The sequence below is a fragment of the Artemia sp. Qi Xiang Cuo genome, chromosome 9 (assembly GCF_049724085.1).
Source record: "Artemia sp. Qi Xiang Cuo chromosome 9, ASM4972408v1, whole genome shotgun sequence".
NCBI classification, from domain to species: Eukaryota; Metazoa; Arthropoda; class Branchiopoda; order Anostraca; family Artemiidae; genus Artemia; species Artemia sp. Qi Xiang Cuo.
The window spans coordinates 38,041,836-38,059,026 of NC_142802.1; the positions used below are offsets into that span (position 1 = coordinate 38,041,836).

Consider the following 17,191-nt stretch of genomic DNA (forward strand, 5'->3'; position numbering starts at 1 on the left):
TCTTAACAGTAACAAATTTTCTCATCAAAGTAACAATTTTTCTTACCACTAACAAAGTTTTCATTGCAACTATCAAATTTCTCTTAGAAGTAACAAATTTGCGTCAGAGATAAAAAAATTTCTCTTAGAGATAACATGCTTTATGACAAATATACAATATATTTCGTCAGTGATAACGATTTGTTGATTGTGATAAGGAGTTTTCTGTCAGAAGTAGCAATTTTTCTGTCAAATATACCAATGCTGTCTTTAAATTAAAAATTTTTCGTCACTGATAACACAATGTCGGCTAGAACTAGTAAGTTGTCCAGCAAATATAAACAATTTTTTTTAGAAGTAGCGAATTTCTTCTAACAGCACCAAGTTTTCCGTCAAAGATAATAAATCTTCTCTTCGAAGTAACAACTTTTTCCATAACACTAACAAACCTTTACTTAACACACCCCAATTTCTTTTGGAAGTCATATTTTTTCATCTGTGATAACACGTTTCAGCTTGAGCTTGCAAGTTCTCTCGCAGAGATACCAATTTTTTTCTTAGAAGTATCAATTTTTATTGTGATGACAAGTTGCCTGATCGAAAAAACAAGTTTTAACTAAAACATGACGCAGATGTCTTTGAATTCATAATTTTTTCGCTGATGATAAAAATTTTTCCAGTCAAAAGTATCAAGTTTTGCTTAAAACTAACAAATCTTTGAATCAAAGTAAAAACTTTCTCATAACACTTATAAAATTTTACATAACACTATCAAATTTTCTTAGAAGTTGCAGGTCTTTAACAAGTTTTCTTTCAAACTTTGTTTTCACTACGTTTGTTAGGTTCATCTAGCCTCCAAAACCATAGGTTAGGTTAGGTTAAGCATAAATAAATAATAATAAATCAATTTCAACATTTCTCCATGTTTAAGTGGTTACTCTAAATTATAGTTAGGTTCATCTAATCTCCAAAACCATAAGTTAGATTAGTTATGAATAAATATTAATAAACAAATAGAAACATTTCATCATGTTTAAGTTAGGTTAGGTTAGCTTATCATGAGCGATCATTATAAGCTAACCTAACCTAACTTAAACATGGTACAAAGTTGACCTGGGGGGATTTTCCGGTGAGTCTGGTTAGGTTAGGTTAGATTAGGCTAGATTAAGTTAGGTTAGGTTAGGTTAAGTTAGTTTAGGTTAGCCATGGTACAGTTAGGTTAAACATGGTACAAAGTTGACCTGGGGGGATTTTCCGGCGAGTCTGGTTAGGTTAGGTTAGGCTAGATTAAGTTATGTTAGGTTAAGTTAGGTTGGGTTAGGTTAGCCTACGTACGCGCGCGTACGTAGGCTAACCTAACCTAACTTAATCTAGCCTAACCTAACCATACTCGCCGGAAAATCCCCCCAGGTCGACTTTGTACCATGTTTAACCTAACTGTACCATGGCTAACCTAACCTAACTTAAACTAACCTAACCTAACTTAACCTAACCTAATCTAACTTAATCTAGCCTAATCTAACCATACTCACCGGAAAATCCCCCCAGGTCGACTTTGTACCATGTTTAACCTAACTGTACCATGGCTAACCTAACCTAACTTAACCTAACCTAACCTAACTTAATCTATCCTAACCTAACATAACCATACTCGCCGGAAAATCCCCCCAGGTCGACTTTGTACCATGTTTAAGTTAGGTTGTTAGTGTTAAGTTAAGCTTGTTTAAGTTAGTGTTCAAGAAAATTGTTACTTTGATGAGAAAATTTGTAAGTGTTAAGGAAAACTTGCTACTTATGACTGAAAACTTTTTATCATGGACGGAAAAAAATTATGCTTCTAAGAAAAATTTGATATTTTTAAGTAGAAGTTTGCTAGTATTGAGGAAAAAGTTGCTGATTCGATGAGAAAATTTGTTAGTGTTACTAAAACTCTGTTAGTGTTAAGGAAAAAATTGTTACTTTGATGAGAAAATTTGTTAGTGTGAAAGGAAAAATTGCTACTTCTGACAGAAAACTTGCTCTCATAAACTTTTTATCTTCATTGGAAAATAATCACAATCATAGTATGACTTTTCCTATCTTCTATGGAAAAATTTAGAACAGAACTTTAAATTTTTTATGTCTTTGAGAAAAAATCAGAACTGAAGTGGAAGCTTTCTATTTTCTTGAAAAAATTTGAACTAATCTGTAATTAATTTCTCTTTCATTGAGAAAATTCAGAAAAGAGCTTGAACTTTTTTTGACTTCATTAAGAAAATTTAGAATTAAAGTGGGCTGTTCATCTTCATTGCAAATATTCACAACTAAGGTATAACTTTTTCTAACCTCTATGGAAAAATTTAGAATTGAACTTTAAATTTTTATGTCTTTGAGAAAAAATCAGAACTGAAGTGGAAGCTTTCTATTTTCTTGGAAAAATTAGAATTGATTTGTAACTTTTTTCTTTTTCATTGAGAAAATTCAGAAGAGAACTTGACATTTTCTTCACTTCGCGTTGAAAACTCAGAATTAATGTGAAGCTTTTTTCTTCTTAGGGAAAAAATTCTGAATAGAAATTTAAATTTTTATATCTCTTTGAGAAAAATCGGAACTGAATTTAAGAAAATTAAGAATTAAAATGCAACTTTTTATCTTGATTGGAAAATAAACACAATCATAGTATAGCTTTTCCTATCTTCTATGGAACAATTTAGAATAGACCTTTAAATTTTTATTTCTTTGAGAAAAATCAGAACTAAAGTGGAAGCTTTTTATTTTCTCGTAAATATTAGAATTGATCTTTAACTAATTTATTTTTCATTGAGAAGATTAAGAAGAGAACTAGAACTTTTCTTCACGTAGTCGAGAAAATTTAGAATCAAATTGGCGTTTTTTATCTTCATGGAAAATATTCAGAATCATAGTATAACTTTTCCTATCTTCTATGGAAAAATTTAGAACAAAACTTTACATTTTTTATGTCTTTGAGACAAAATCAGAACTGAAGTGGAAGCTTTCTATTTTCTTGGATAAATTAGAATTGATCTGTACCTAATTTTTCTTTTTCATTGAGAAAATTCAGAAGAGAACTTGAACTTTTCTTCACTTTGCTGTGAAAACTTAGAATTAATGTGAAGCTTTTCTCTTCTCAGGGAAACATTCTGAAGAAAACTTTAAATTTTTTCATCTCTTTGAGAGAAATCGGAACTGAATTTAAGAAAATTTGGAATTAAAATGAAACTTTTTATCGTCATTGGAAAATAAACACAACCATAGTATAACTTTTCCTATCTTCTACGGAAAAATTTAGAATAGAACTTTAAATTTTTTATGTCTTTGAGAAAAATCGAAACTGAAGTGGAAGTTTTCTATTTTCTTGGAAAAATTGGATTTGATCTGTAATTAATTTCTCTTTCATTGAGAAAATTCAGAAGAGAACTTGAACTTTTCTTTACCTCATTAAGAAAATTTAGAATTAAAGTGAAACTTTGTATCTTCATGGAAAATATTCAGAGTCATAGTATGACTTTACCTATCTTTTATGGAAAAATTAAGAACAGAACTTTACATTTTTTTTATGTCTTTGAGAAATTAAGAACTGTAGTGGAAGCTTTTATATTTTCTTGGAAAAACTAGAATTGATCTGTTACTAATTTCTCTTTCATTGAGAAAATTCAGAAGAGAACTTGAACTTCTCTTCACTTTGCTGTGAAAACTTAGAATTAAAGTGGAGCTCCTTATCTTCATGGTGAATATTCATGATCAAAGTATAATTTTTTTCTATCTTCTATGAAAAATTTGGAACTGGACATTAAATTTTTCATCTCTTTGATAAACATTGGAACTGTAGTGGAACCTTTTTATTTTCTCAGGAAAAAATTAGAATTGATCTGTAACATGTTTCTTCTTCATTGCAAAATTCGATGTTGGGATATAAAAGAAGTTGAAAAGTAATGTATGACTTCTTTGGCATGCTGAATCTGAAAATTTAATTTCAGAGAAATTCTTTAACCATTTAGGGTTAACTTACCTTTTTAGGGATGAGCATTTAGGGTTCTCCTACATGCTGCACCTGAAACTGTGTTCCCTGACATGCTGGATCTGAAAGTGTAATTTCAGAGAAATTCTTTAACCTTTTAGGGTTAACTTGCCTTTTTAGGGATGACTATTTAGGGTTCTCCAACATGCTGAGCCTGAAGGTCCTACATGTCGAACCTTAAAGTGTGTTCCCTGTCATGCTGAATCTGAAAGTGTGATTTCAGAAAAATTCTTTAACCTTTTAGGGTTAACTTGCCTTTTTAGGGATGACTATTTAGGGTTCTCCAACAAGCTGAACCTGAAAGTGTGTTTCCTGACTTGCCGGATCTGAAAGTGTAATTTCTGAAAAATTCTTTAGCCTTTTAGGGCTAAGTTACCTTTTTAGGGGTGACTATTTAGGGTTCTCCAACATGCTGAACTTGAAAGTGTGTTTCCTGGCATGTTGAATCTGAAAGTATAATTTTCATGGCGATGAACTATTCTAAAGAATAAAGACGGCTGAGGCTTAAGATATTTATTGCTTAAACATATTTAAAAACATTTGAAAAAATACATAATGACATATTTAAAAAAAGCTTAATCCATTTGATATGAGGGAGAGCAAGAGTTTAGGTCTTTGGATATCTGATGCTTTTTTCCATGTCAGGTATCTTTTCCGGTACCCATTGAGCGAAATATCTAACTTCATCTTTCGTATCATGTACTGAATGCAGGTATGTCTCACATTTTAAGTCTTCTAAATTAAATAATGCTATGTGTTTATGACATTTTTCTAGTAAGAGTGAATCAATTGGCACGTTCCCTTAACCTATACAGCTTGCACACCGAAAAAACTACATATTTCCTGAATTTCCTCTTGTACATGTTTTATTTCATAACCATTTTCATTACGTGGTCTTATGGTTTGAACATAAAAGCCATTTCGATTTATAAAATTTAGTGTTGGACTCAATCTGTTCATATATTATATATATGTATATATATACATATATATATATATATATATATATATATATATATATATATATATATATATATACACATATATATATACATATATATATATATATATATATATATATATATATATATATATATATATATATATATATATATATATATATATATATATATATATATATATATATATATATATATATATATATATATATATATATATATATATATATATATATATATATATATATATATATATATATATATATATATATATATATATATATATATATATATATATATATATATATATATATATATATATATATATATATATATATATATAATATATCTGAATAAATATATTAAAATAGGGAAAATAGTCTCTTAAAATTCTCAAACCTCGACCTTAAGCCTAAGAAAATAATAATAATAAATATATGAAACTTTATTTCTGAAATCTATAACACAATGTCTTTAATTTTCTTGGTGATATTAGGGATCTCATTCTTATTCTCAATGTCATTTAATAGATCACGGGCATATTCATTCCATTCTAGGGCTAGTCGATGTCCCCTTGGCACTTCTACTGCAACCTTGAATGTCCAAGGGAGAGATTTCATAGTGGGCACGGTGATTTGAAAAGGGACAGGGGACTGGTATAGAACGCTCCTGGATGTGTCAGCTATCTCCAATCGCTGCACGGGGGTTGGGTCGGTGTTCCTAGCCCTCTTTTCATGAGGGGAGTAATGCTCATAATTGTCCTTAAAAGAAGAAAAAATTTAGTATTGAAATAATGATTCCCTTTTTACAGAAGAAAAATTAGTACCCCCCCCCCCCCTACCCAGAATGTTGTCGAGTAAGCATTTATGTCAACGAAGCCCCCTCCCCCCTTTTCAGCAAAGCAAAAAGTAAAATTTTACGAGAAATATACTATGCTTGGAAATCAAATGCTATTCAATTTACACATAATAAAGTTATGTATTCTTTTTCATAGAAATCCCGGTCCCTTACTTTTCACGCGAAGAAACACTTTGTTTTCACTTTACAATGAAGGTGTTAGAATTGAGGCACTGGCCCTTCCCCCTTTTTATATAATGTCCTAAGAAAAAAAATATTGTTAGACCATAATTTTGGAAATAACTCGTTTCTCTACTTCCATACAGGTTGCGTAGGCTTAGCTTAATTATCGCAATCTCTTTTTGCTTGAAACTGTTTTAATTCGATGGAAAAAAGTATCCTTTTTTTCAGTGAAATCTTTTTACAGAAGAAAAATTAGTACCCCCTAACCATAATTTTGTCTAGAAAGCATTTATCATAAAGAAGTCCCTCCCCCTTTTCAGCATAGCAAAAAGTAAAATTGTACGAGAAATATACTATGCTTGGAAATCAAATGCTATTCAATTTACACATAATAAAGTTATGTATTCTTTTTCATAGAAATCCTGGCCCCTTACTTTTCACGCGAAGAAACACTTTGTTTTCACTTTACAATGCAGGTGTTAGAATTGAGGCATTGCCCCTTCCCCCTTTTTACATAATGTCCTAAAAAAATATTGTTAGACCATAATTTTGGAAATAACTCGTTTCTCTACTTCCATACAGGTTGCGTAGGCTTAGCTTAATTATCGCAACTGTTTTAACTGCTTGAAACTGTTTTAATTCGATGGGGGAAAGTATCCTTTTTCTCTGTGAAATCTTTGGTTAAGCCGTTAAAGTAAACATGCAGGAAGTGCAATTGTGGGGTGTCAGCTAATTATCAGCTAATTAAATCATTGCGGGAATGTTTATGTCAAACCTTAGAGGCTTAATAGCTAAGGGATAGACAGAAAGCTGGCTGTCAAAAGAAAAGTTCAAAAAAAGATTTATTTCTAATGAAAGAATTAAAGCTATAAACAGAGAGGGATGTGGAGGAGGGGGGTAAGATCTAGGTGGTAAAAAAGAACATATTTTACGCTTTCTATCGAGTATCAACAATATATAGGGGAGTTTGTATTGTGTTGGAGGGGGTATACCCTGGATTTACTGGAGGGGTTACTATTTAAAATAATCTTATTTGAAAAAAAACTATGAAAATTTACCAAAAAGAACACCCATTGTTAATTATTGTAGATGAAACTTGAAGGTCGATAATATCCAATGTTTTATTCTTTTTGTCTTGTAGCTTTCTTATTGTATAATTCCAACGCATAATGGGTAATATACGAAATCTCAAGGGAAGAGTGTGATGTAAGGGGAAGCCATATGTACCTCACTCTCTAATTGGCTTAAAAGGAGATGTAACCGACTCCCTGATTGGCTTAGAAGGAGACACGTGATCCTGTTTCCCGTTATCGAATCAAAACATTCTCCCCAGTGATCATGTAAATCAATTTCTCGGAAATTCTCTCTCCTAGTTCAATTCATTCCCCATCGATTATGTAAATTTCCCCCAGTGTCATTACACCTGGACGAACAACAAATAAATCGAACTTGACACTATCCATTAGACTCGATCAATAATCCTCGAATAAATTATAGCCCGTCGGCATTAGACTAAATTACAGATGGCAGCACATGTGTTCGTTTCGGAAATCTATTGATTCACGAAAGGTGAATTAATTTGTTGTTTCTAAGGGGAATTATTGATCCAAGAAAGGGGAATTTATTTGGTGTTTCCAAGGGGAATTATTGATCCAAGAAAGGGGAATTTATTTGTTGTTTCTAAGGGGAATTATTGATTCAAGAAAGGGGAATTTATTTGTTGTTTCTAAGGGGAATTATTGATTCAAGAAAGGGGAATTTATTTGTCGTTTCTAAGGGGAATTATTGATTCACGAAAGAGGAATTAGAAATGACATCACTTGTCGAGTACTGGATCAATACATGCTCCCTAGCGATTATGTAAATCAAGTTCTTGGAAATTCTCTCCCCTAGATCAATACACTCCCCACCGATTATGTAAATCAATTTCTCATAAATCCTCTCCCCTTCGATTACGCAATCAATTTCTCGGAAATTTAGTTCCCCTTCGATTACGCAATCAATTTCTCGGAAATTCACTTGTCCTAGTCAATTACGCAATCAATTTCTTGGAAATCCTCTCCCCTTTGTGGATCAATACATCTCTCCCCCGTTAATGCGCATGTGCAAACTTCACTCCTGAGACAATACACTTGGAAACAACAAATAAATCGACCTTGACCTCATTAGACTCGATCAATAATCTTTGAATAAATTATGTTAGCTTGGCGTTAGACTAAATTGTAGATGGCAGCACATGTGTAATCGTAGTATTCTATGCCCATATATGGTGTGGGGCCACGAGTCATTAGGGCCTTTTTACTCACATAGTGTTTTTTGATTGAGTGCAACTTTCCCCTCCGTATTCTCTTAAGTCATTCCCTTCGTACAATAAGCCTTAGTTTCACAAGTATCATAGCCGTAGTAGTAGCAGTAATAATAATAATAATAATAATAATAATAATAATAATAATAGTAGTAGTATGAATTGTATTAGGAATAGTAGTAGTAGTAGTATTAGAGGTAGTGGTAGTAGTGTTCTATTAATAACTGCAATAACAGCCGTAGCAGTAGTAGTATGTACACAGGCAATTTGGATTGTTGAACAAACCCTCATGATGCCCTGGAAGTTTCAGCCTTATACGGTAAGCCGTTCCTAAGATATTGCTGATATGCCCCTTTAACAATCTGAATACACCTAGTATATTTTGATTTAGTTCAACTTTCCCCTCAACATTTCCTTAAATTCTCACCTAAATATCCTCAGCATTAGAAGTAGTCGCTGCAGAAGAAGTAGTTGCATTAGCAGTAGCGGTATTAGTAGTAGTAATAGTAGTAGTAGCAGCAGTAGGAGAAATAGTATTTGTAGTTATTGCAATAGTAGTAGTAGTGCAAGATGCCGGAACTTTCATTACCTGAAAGTTTAAACTATATACCCTCACCCATTGATTAGTTACGCCCTTTTAACGGGCTGTATGCACATAATTTGTCTTGATTTACTTCAACACTCCCCTCAAAATTCCCTTAAAGCTTCACCTGAGTGCCCTTGGACTTTTTGAACACTGAAGGTCAATAACAAATATTACATGTAAAGAATGGGCAAATTGCATAGCTTACAGCCCTTCCCCCGAGGCTTATGGGGGATTGACATCTTCAAAGACATAGTTACTGGACCTTTCAACTATGTTAAACAAAATGGCTATCTTAAAATTTTGATTGGATGTGTTTGGGAATTAATGGGGGTGGAATGGGGGTTATTTGACCTCAAATCACTTTCGGCTCTTAAAAAGGGCACCAGGAATTTTAATTTTCAATCGAATGAGCTGTTTCCAAAGTTTCTACGACAACTCCTTCTATACAAAGTGCCTTGGAAAAAAATTAATCAGAAATAATACATTGTGCCGATAACTGCCTATGGTAAAAATCAAGCTTTATAATATTACATAACAAAAATTGGAAAATAGGATCTATGATAAATTCTTTGTGCTTTTCAGTTTTTTTTTTATTTTGAATATAGAAATAACTATAGCCTACTTTTGTATTTTTAGACACTCTCCTCCTCTAAAAGTGTCCTCTGCTACCTTCTCTCATTAATTCGAGTTGTGCCATTCTGCTAATGACCTCCTGCTTCAACAATAAATTTCTGGTAAGGCAAAACATCCTCATTTTAGGACTTTTCCCAACGTGTTGAAATATTTTCCTGTTTGACAAACTTAGATACAATGGCCTCGTAATTTATTCATACAACAAAAAAAAGTTGAACGTAGCAGCAAATTGAGTGAATTCACTAATAGTGACTGAGAAAACTTATATATTATGTATTACCTCAGTTTTCCCTACCGCAGGAAGTAATACAAAAACACTATTGATGCTCTATTACTTCATATACTTTTTAATACATTCTTTCTCTATTTTAGGAAGGAGGAGAAATTTGGCTTGAAATTGACTCGGAGCTTGTCATAGAAAATGGGGTGGTTTCTGGTACCCAAGGGTTTACAGGTCATAAGATCCTTTTCGATTGCCGTTTTGAAGTTCCCTATGGTAAATACTTTTTTTGCTTGCAATAGATCGTATTGTTGTAAATAACTTATGGGTCTACGTAAAAAAAAGGCGTTCGATTAATAGCCTCTCTCTATTTGTATCATATCTCTATTATCCTCTCTATCTCTCTCTATATCCATCTCTTACTTCCTGTTTCTACATGTCTCTGTCATAAACGCTAACTCTCTCTCTCTCTCTCTCTTTTTATGTCTCTCTCTCCCACACTCTCCATCTCTCTTTATCTAACTCTTTCTTTTTGTCCCAAAGATAAATATTTTTATCCAAATTCTATCACATAGTTCATGGTAACGAACTGTGCAACAAAACGGTAACAGTTGTAAATTGGGTATGAATTTAAGAGTGACACATAGGCTACTGATGTTAGCCAAATATACCAAAAGGAATTATGACTGAAGTATATAGTGAATCATAAGAAAATGTATAAAAAATATAGTGCTACTGAAGCCAGACTGTTCTAAATGTGGAAACTAACACATAATTTTTACTTGGTCATAGGTAGCGCAGTAGCACTGCCTAAGTAAAGAACGATGTTTGCACAAGGTATTATTTTTTTTTATTTTTATTAGACCAGGGCACTTCGTATCGAAGGAGTTGTCATAGAAACTTCGAAAAGGGCTCATTCGATTGGAAATTGGAATGGCTATTGCTCTTTTTGATAGTCAAAAGTGATTAGAAGGTAACTAACACCCCTTCCACGCCCACCATGTCCCCAAACATATCCAATCAAAATTTTGAGATAGCAATTTTGTTCAGCGTAGTTGATTTCCAAATAGACATTATGTTTTTGAGGAGGACCCTCCCCCACAGCCCCCAGTGCAAGGGATATAAGTTATGCCCTGGGGGCATATAAGATTTTTATAGAAAGCGTTGTCGCAGAACCTTCAAAAAAAGCTCATTCAATTGGAAATTCAAAGGGCTAGTGCCCTTTTTAATAGTCAAAACTGATTGGAGGGCAACTAACCCCCTCTCACGCCCACCTTTTCCCCAAACACATCCAATCAAAATTGTAAGATAGCTATTTTGTTCAACGTAGTTGAAAGTTCTGGAAATTAGGTCTTTGAGGATGACTACCCTCCCCAGAGCCCTCAGGGTAAGGGTTGTAAGTTATGCCCTGGGGGCATATAAGGTTTTTATAGAAAGTGTTGTCGTAGAAACTTCAAAAAGGACTCATTCTATTGGATATTCAAATGGCCAGTGCCCTTTTTAATAGTCGAAAGTGATTAGAGGGCCACTAACACCCCTTCCGTGCCCACCATTTCCCCAAACACATCCAGTAAAAATTTTGAGAAAGCCATTTTGTTAAACGTAGTTGAAAGGTCCGGAAATGATATTTTTTATCTGGACACTCCCCCCCCGGTCTTCGGGGCAAAGGATGTAATTCATGCACTGGGGGCATATAAGGTTTTTTTTTTTTAAAGCGTTACATTAAAAACTTGAAAAAGGGCTCATTCGATTGGAAATTCGAAGGGCTAGTGCACTTTTTAATAGCTGACAGTAATTGGAAGGCAACTAACCCCCCTTTCACGCCCACCATTCCCCCAAATATTTTTGGTGGACTTCGTATCGACTTTTGTTTCCATAAAAGGGCACTTCTTATCGAAGGAGTTGCCGGATAAACTTCGAAAAAGGGCTCATTCGATTGGAAATTGGAAAAGCTAGTGCCCTTTTCAATAGTCGAAAGTGATTGGAAGGCACCTAACACCCCTTCCATGCCCACCATTTCCCCAAACACATCAATCAAAATATTGATACAGCCATTTTGTTCAACTTAGTTGATTTCCAGATAGCAATTATGTTTTCGATGAGGACATTCCCTCACAGCCCTCAGGGCAAGGGTTTTAAGTTATGCCCTGGGGGCATATAAGGTTCTTATAGAAAGCGTTATCGTAGAAACTTCAGAAAGGGCTCATTCGATAGGAAATACAAAGGGCTACTGCTCTCTTTAATATTCGAAAGTGATTGGAGGGCAACTAACCCACCTCTAACGCCCATCCTTTCCCCAAATACATCCAATCAAAATTTTGAGATAGCTATTTTGTTCAACGTAGTTGAAAATTCTGGAAATAAGGTCTTTGAGGATGACAACCCCCTCACAGCCCTCGGGGCAAGGGTTGCAAGTTATACCCTGTGGCATATAAGGTTTTTATAGAAAGCGTTGTCGCAGAAACTTCAAAAAGGGCTCATTTGATTGGGTATTGAAATAGCTAGTGTCCTTTTGAATAGTCAAAAGTTATCGGAAGGCAACTAAAACCCTTTCCACGCCCACATACAGACGCATCTAATCAGAATTTTGACATAGCCATTTTGTTCAAAGTAGTTGAACGGTCCGGAAATTATATCTTTGAGGATGACGCTCACCCTCACAGCTCTGAGGGTAAGGGTTGTAAATTATGCCGTGGGGTTGTATAAGGTTTTTATTGAAAGCTTTGTCATAGAAACTTGAAAAAAGCTCCTTCGATTGGAAATTCAAAGGGCTAGTGGCCTTTTTAATAGTTGAAAGTGATTGGAGGGCAACTAACCCCCTTGGCACGCCGGCCTTTTCCCCATAAACATCCAATCAAAATATTTAGATAGTCATTTCGTTCAACGTAGTTAAAAGTTTTAGGAAGCAGGTTTTTGAGGATGATAACCTCCTCAAAGACCTCAGGACAAGGCTTGTAAGTTGTGCCCTGGGGGCATATTAGGTTCATCTAGATAGCGACGTTTTACAAACTTCACAAAGGGCTCATTCGATTGGAAATTCGAAAGGTTTGTGCCCTTTGTAAGAGTCGAAAGTGATTTGAGGATAACTAACACCCCTCTCACACCAACCATTTTCCCAAACACATCCAATAAAAATTTTGACATAGCCATTTTCTTCGAAGTAATTAAAAAGTCCGGATATTATGGTTTTGAGAATGACACTCCCCCCAAATCGCTCAAGGCAAGAGTTGGATATTATGCCTTGGGGGCATATAAGGCTTCTTTTTGTATAGAAAATGTTGTCGTAGAAACTTCAAAAAGGGCTCATTCGATTGGAAATTAAAAGGGCTATTGCTATTTTCAATAGTCGAAAGGGATTGGAGGGCAACTAACCCCCTTCTCACGCTGACCTTTTCCCCAAACATATCCAATCAAAATTTTGAGATCTCTATTTTGTTCCACGTAGTTGAAAGGTCCGGATATTATGTCTTTGAGGAAAACAATCCCCCTACAGCCCTCAGGGCAAGGGTTGTAAGTTTTACCCTGGGGGCATATAAGGTTTTTATAGAAAACGCTGTCGTAGGAACTTCAAAAAGGACTAATTCAGTTGGAAATTAAAAGGGCTAGTGCCCCTTTTAAAAGTCGAAAGTGATTAGAGGGCAAATAACCCCCCTCTCCCGCCAACTATTTCCCCAAACACATCCAATTAAAATTTTGAGATAGCCATTTTGTTTAACGTAGTTGAAAGTTCTGGAACTAGGTCTTTGGGGATGACAACCCCCTCAGTGCCCTCAGGGCATGGGTTGTAAGTTACGCCCTGGGAGGATATAAAGTTTTTATAGAAAGTGTTGTCGTAAAAACTTCCAAAAGGGCTCATTTGATTTGAAATTGAAAGGGCTAGAGCCCTTTTTAGTAGTTGGAAGTGATTGGAGGGCAACTAACCCCTCTCTCACGCACACGGGCTAGTTTACTTTTTAATAGGGCTATTGTCCTTTTTAATAGTTGAAAGTGATTAGAGAGCAACTAACGCCCCTCTCACGCCTATCATTTTTGGGAAACTTCGAAAACGGCTCATTCGATTGAAAATAGAAAGGGCTAGTGCCTTCTTAATAGCTGAAAGTGATTGGAGGGCAATTAATCCCGCTCCCACGCCCACCCTCCCTTTTGCCCATTATAATTAATGAACGACTGAGGGTATTATGTTCAAACTTTCGTGGCTAATTCTGCTCTTAAAATTTAACCAAATCAAAATAGCATAAGTGTATCCAAGCTATCAATGAAAGTAAACAGATTTTTTTGCGAATGGTATGAAGTTTTCTATTTCAGGTCAACTAGAGGAGGTATGAAACCAAATTTAACAGTACTATTTGTGTACAGATTTTAAAATGGTGTATTTTGTTAAAAATTGCTGAAAAAGTTACTCCAGCATACAAATAGCAGGCCAAACCATAAAGTCTTAAAAAAACGAAAAGATTTAAACTATTATTTTCTTTTTCCCTGAAAAGACTATGTCAATATAAAATGAACAGAAATTAATTAAAAAAACTTTTTCCACAAAATACGTTTTTCAAGGAAAAATAACGAGCTACAATAAACCAAAAATGAGCAAAATAAAATAAAATAATCTACCAAGCGTGAAACTACTACAAATCAGCATCGATAAATAAATGAAACCCAAATTGAACAAAAATTCTAATAAAAAACCGAGTAAAACTCAAAACGAGCAAAAATTAACATGAGTAAGGCTCAAAACCCCTATGTCTTCCCAAGGCCAAAACATAATTTGCACTTTACCGAAAAAAATATTTCCCCTGAGGGCTGTGAGGGGGTTTTCATCCTCAAAGACATAATTTTCGGACAGCTTAACTACGTTGAACAAAATGGCTAAAAATTTCGATTGGATGTGTATGGGGAAATAGTGGGCATGAGAGGGGGTCACTTGCCGTCCAATCACTTTCGACTACTAAAAAGGGCACTAGCCGGTTCAATTTCCAATCGAATGATTCCTTTTTGAAGTTTCTACGACAATGCTTTCTACAAGAAAAACCTTTAATGCCGCCAGGGCATAACTTACAGCCCTGGCCCTGAGGTGTGTGGGAGGATTTTCTTCCTCAAAAACATAATTTCCGGACTTCTTAATCACGCCGAACAAAATGGCTATCTCCAAATTCTGATTGCCGGTGTTTGGGGAAAGGGTGGGTGTGAGAGGGGTGTTAGGTATCCTCCACTCCTTTTTAGCTATTAAAATGGGCACAAACCCTTCTAATTTACAATCAAATGAGCCCTTTTTGAACTTTCTACAACATCACTATCTATAAAAAGCTTACATGCCCCCAGGGCATAACTTACTTGCCCCTAGCGCTCTGAGAGGGCTATCATCCTCAAAGACCTAGTTTCTAAAACTTTTAACTACGTTGAACAAAATGCCTATATAAAAATTTTGATTGGATGCGTTTGGGGAAGAGGTGGGCGTTAGAGGGGGGTTAGTTGCTCTCAAATCACTTTCGACTATTAAAAAGGGCACTAGCCCTTTGAATTTCCCATCAAATGAGCCCCTTTTCAAGTTTCTACGACAAAGCGTTTAATAAAAACATTATATGCCCTCGGGGCGTAACTTACCACCCTTACCATGAAGGTTGTGGGGGGAGCGTCATCCTCAAAGAGTTAATTTCCGAACCTTTCAACTACCTTGAACAAAATGGCTATCTCAAAATTTAGTTTGGATGTGTTTGGATAAATAGTGGGCGTGGAAGGGGTGTTAGTTGCCTTCCAATCACTTTCGACTATTAAAAAGAGCACTAACCATTTGAATTTCCATTCAAATAAGCCCTTTTTGAAGTTTATACGACAATGCTTTCTCTAAAAACCATATATGCCCCCCAGGGCATAACTAACAAACCTTGTACCGAGGGCTCTGAGGGGGGGAGGGTGTCATCCTCAAAGACCTAATTTCCAGAACTTTCAACTACGTTGAAGAAAGTGGCTGAGAGGGGGAGGGGTGGAAGGTGGGCGTGAGAGGGGGGTTAGTTGCCCTCCAATTACTTTCAACTATTAAAAAGGGCACTAGCCCTTGGAATTTCCAATTGAGTGCACCCTTTTTCAAGTTTTTACGACAAAGCTTTCAATAAAAACCTTACATGGGTCCAGGGTATAACTTGTAAACCTTGCCCTGGGGGCTCTGAGGGGGTTATCATCCTCAAAGACCTAATTCCCAGAACTTTCAACTACGTTGAACAAAATGGCTATCTCAAAATTTTGATTGGATGTGTTTGAATAAATGGTGGGGCATGAGAGGGGGATCAGTTGCCCTCTAATCTCTTTCGACTATAAAAAATGGCACTAGCCATTTCAATTTCCAATCGAATGAGCCCTTTTTGGAGTTTCTATGACAACGCTTTCTATGAAAACCTTATTTGCCCCCAGGGCATAGCTTATAACCCTTGCCCTAAGGGCTGCGGGGGGCTGTCATCCTCAAGGACCTAGTTTCCAGAACTTTCAATTACATTGAACAAAATGGCTATTTCCAAATTTTGATTGTATGTGTTAGGGGAAAAGGTAGGCGTGAGAGGGTAGGCGTGAGAGGGGGTTAGTTGCCCTCCAATCACTTTCGACTATATATGTATATGCCGTATATGCCCCCAGGGCATAACTTACAACCCCTACCCTGAGTACTGCGGGTGAGTGTCCTCCTTAAAAACATAATTTCAATCTGGAAATCAACTATGCTGAACAAAATGGCTATCTCAAAATTTCTATTGGATGTGTTTGGGGAAGTGGTGGGCATAGAAGGGGTGTTAGTTGCCTTCTAATCACTTTCAACTACTAAAAAGGGCAATAGCCATTCCAATTTGCAATCGAATTCACCCTTTTCGAAGTTTCTACGACAACTCCTTCGATACGAAGTGCCTTGGAATGCAAAACAAAAGAAAAATAATCCATTGTGCCAACTTCGTTCTTTACGTAGCCAGCGTGATTGCGCTGCCTATGAAAACAAGAAGTAATTTCAAAACTTAAAACGAACAGAATACAATACGTACATGAGGGGTTTGCCCCTCCTCAATATCTCGCTCTTTACGCTAACATTTGACCTTTCGTCCCAATTCTTTAAAAGTGACTCCTGAAACACAAGGGCTGTTAGTTAATATAATTAGCTTTTTTAAGTTTTAAAAACTTTAGCGTAAAGAGTGAAGTATTGATGAGGGGGGCAATACACCTCATATACGTAATAATTTCTGTCTGTTTCAAGGTTTGAAGCTACTCCTTGATTTTAGTTGAAAAAACTTATTTTTTTATTTACTTTCTGGTCGTTTTTAAGATAACGCCAGGAAATCTGGCTTTCCTTTCATGGAAAATTCCTTCCCCTGGGTTTTCCCTCGAAAAATCCCTCGATGGAATTTTCTTCCCATGTAAATAGAATATCACTACGTGGCGACGCCTTTGAACTTTGAGGGAGAGTCCCCCTCCCTTCTTATCTGCGCCCCTGCCCCAACCA

General features: G+C 35.4%; 1 protein-coding gene across 1 annotated transcript in view; it reads left to right on the forward strand.

The window, feature by feature from the left end:
* The window catches only part of LOC148948627 (protein unc-13 homolog A-like), a 139,738-nt gene that overhangs the window by 108,428 nt on the left and 14,119 nt on the right, over positions 1-17,191 (forward strand). Inside the window, exon 5 of the mRNA XM_089094980.1 lies at positions 9,873-9,996. Within this exon, the coding sequence (XP_088951106.1) occupies positions 9,873-9,996 (124 nt within the window). The remainder of the gene's footprint in view (positions 1-9,872; positions 9,997-17,191) is intronic.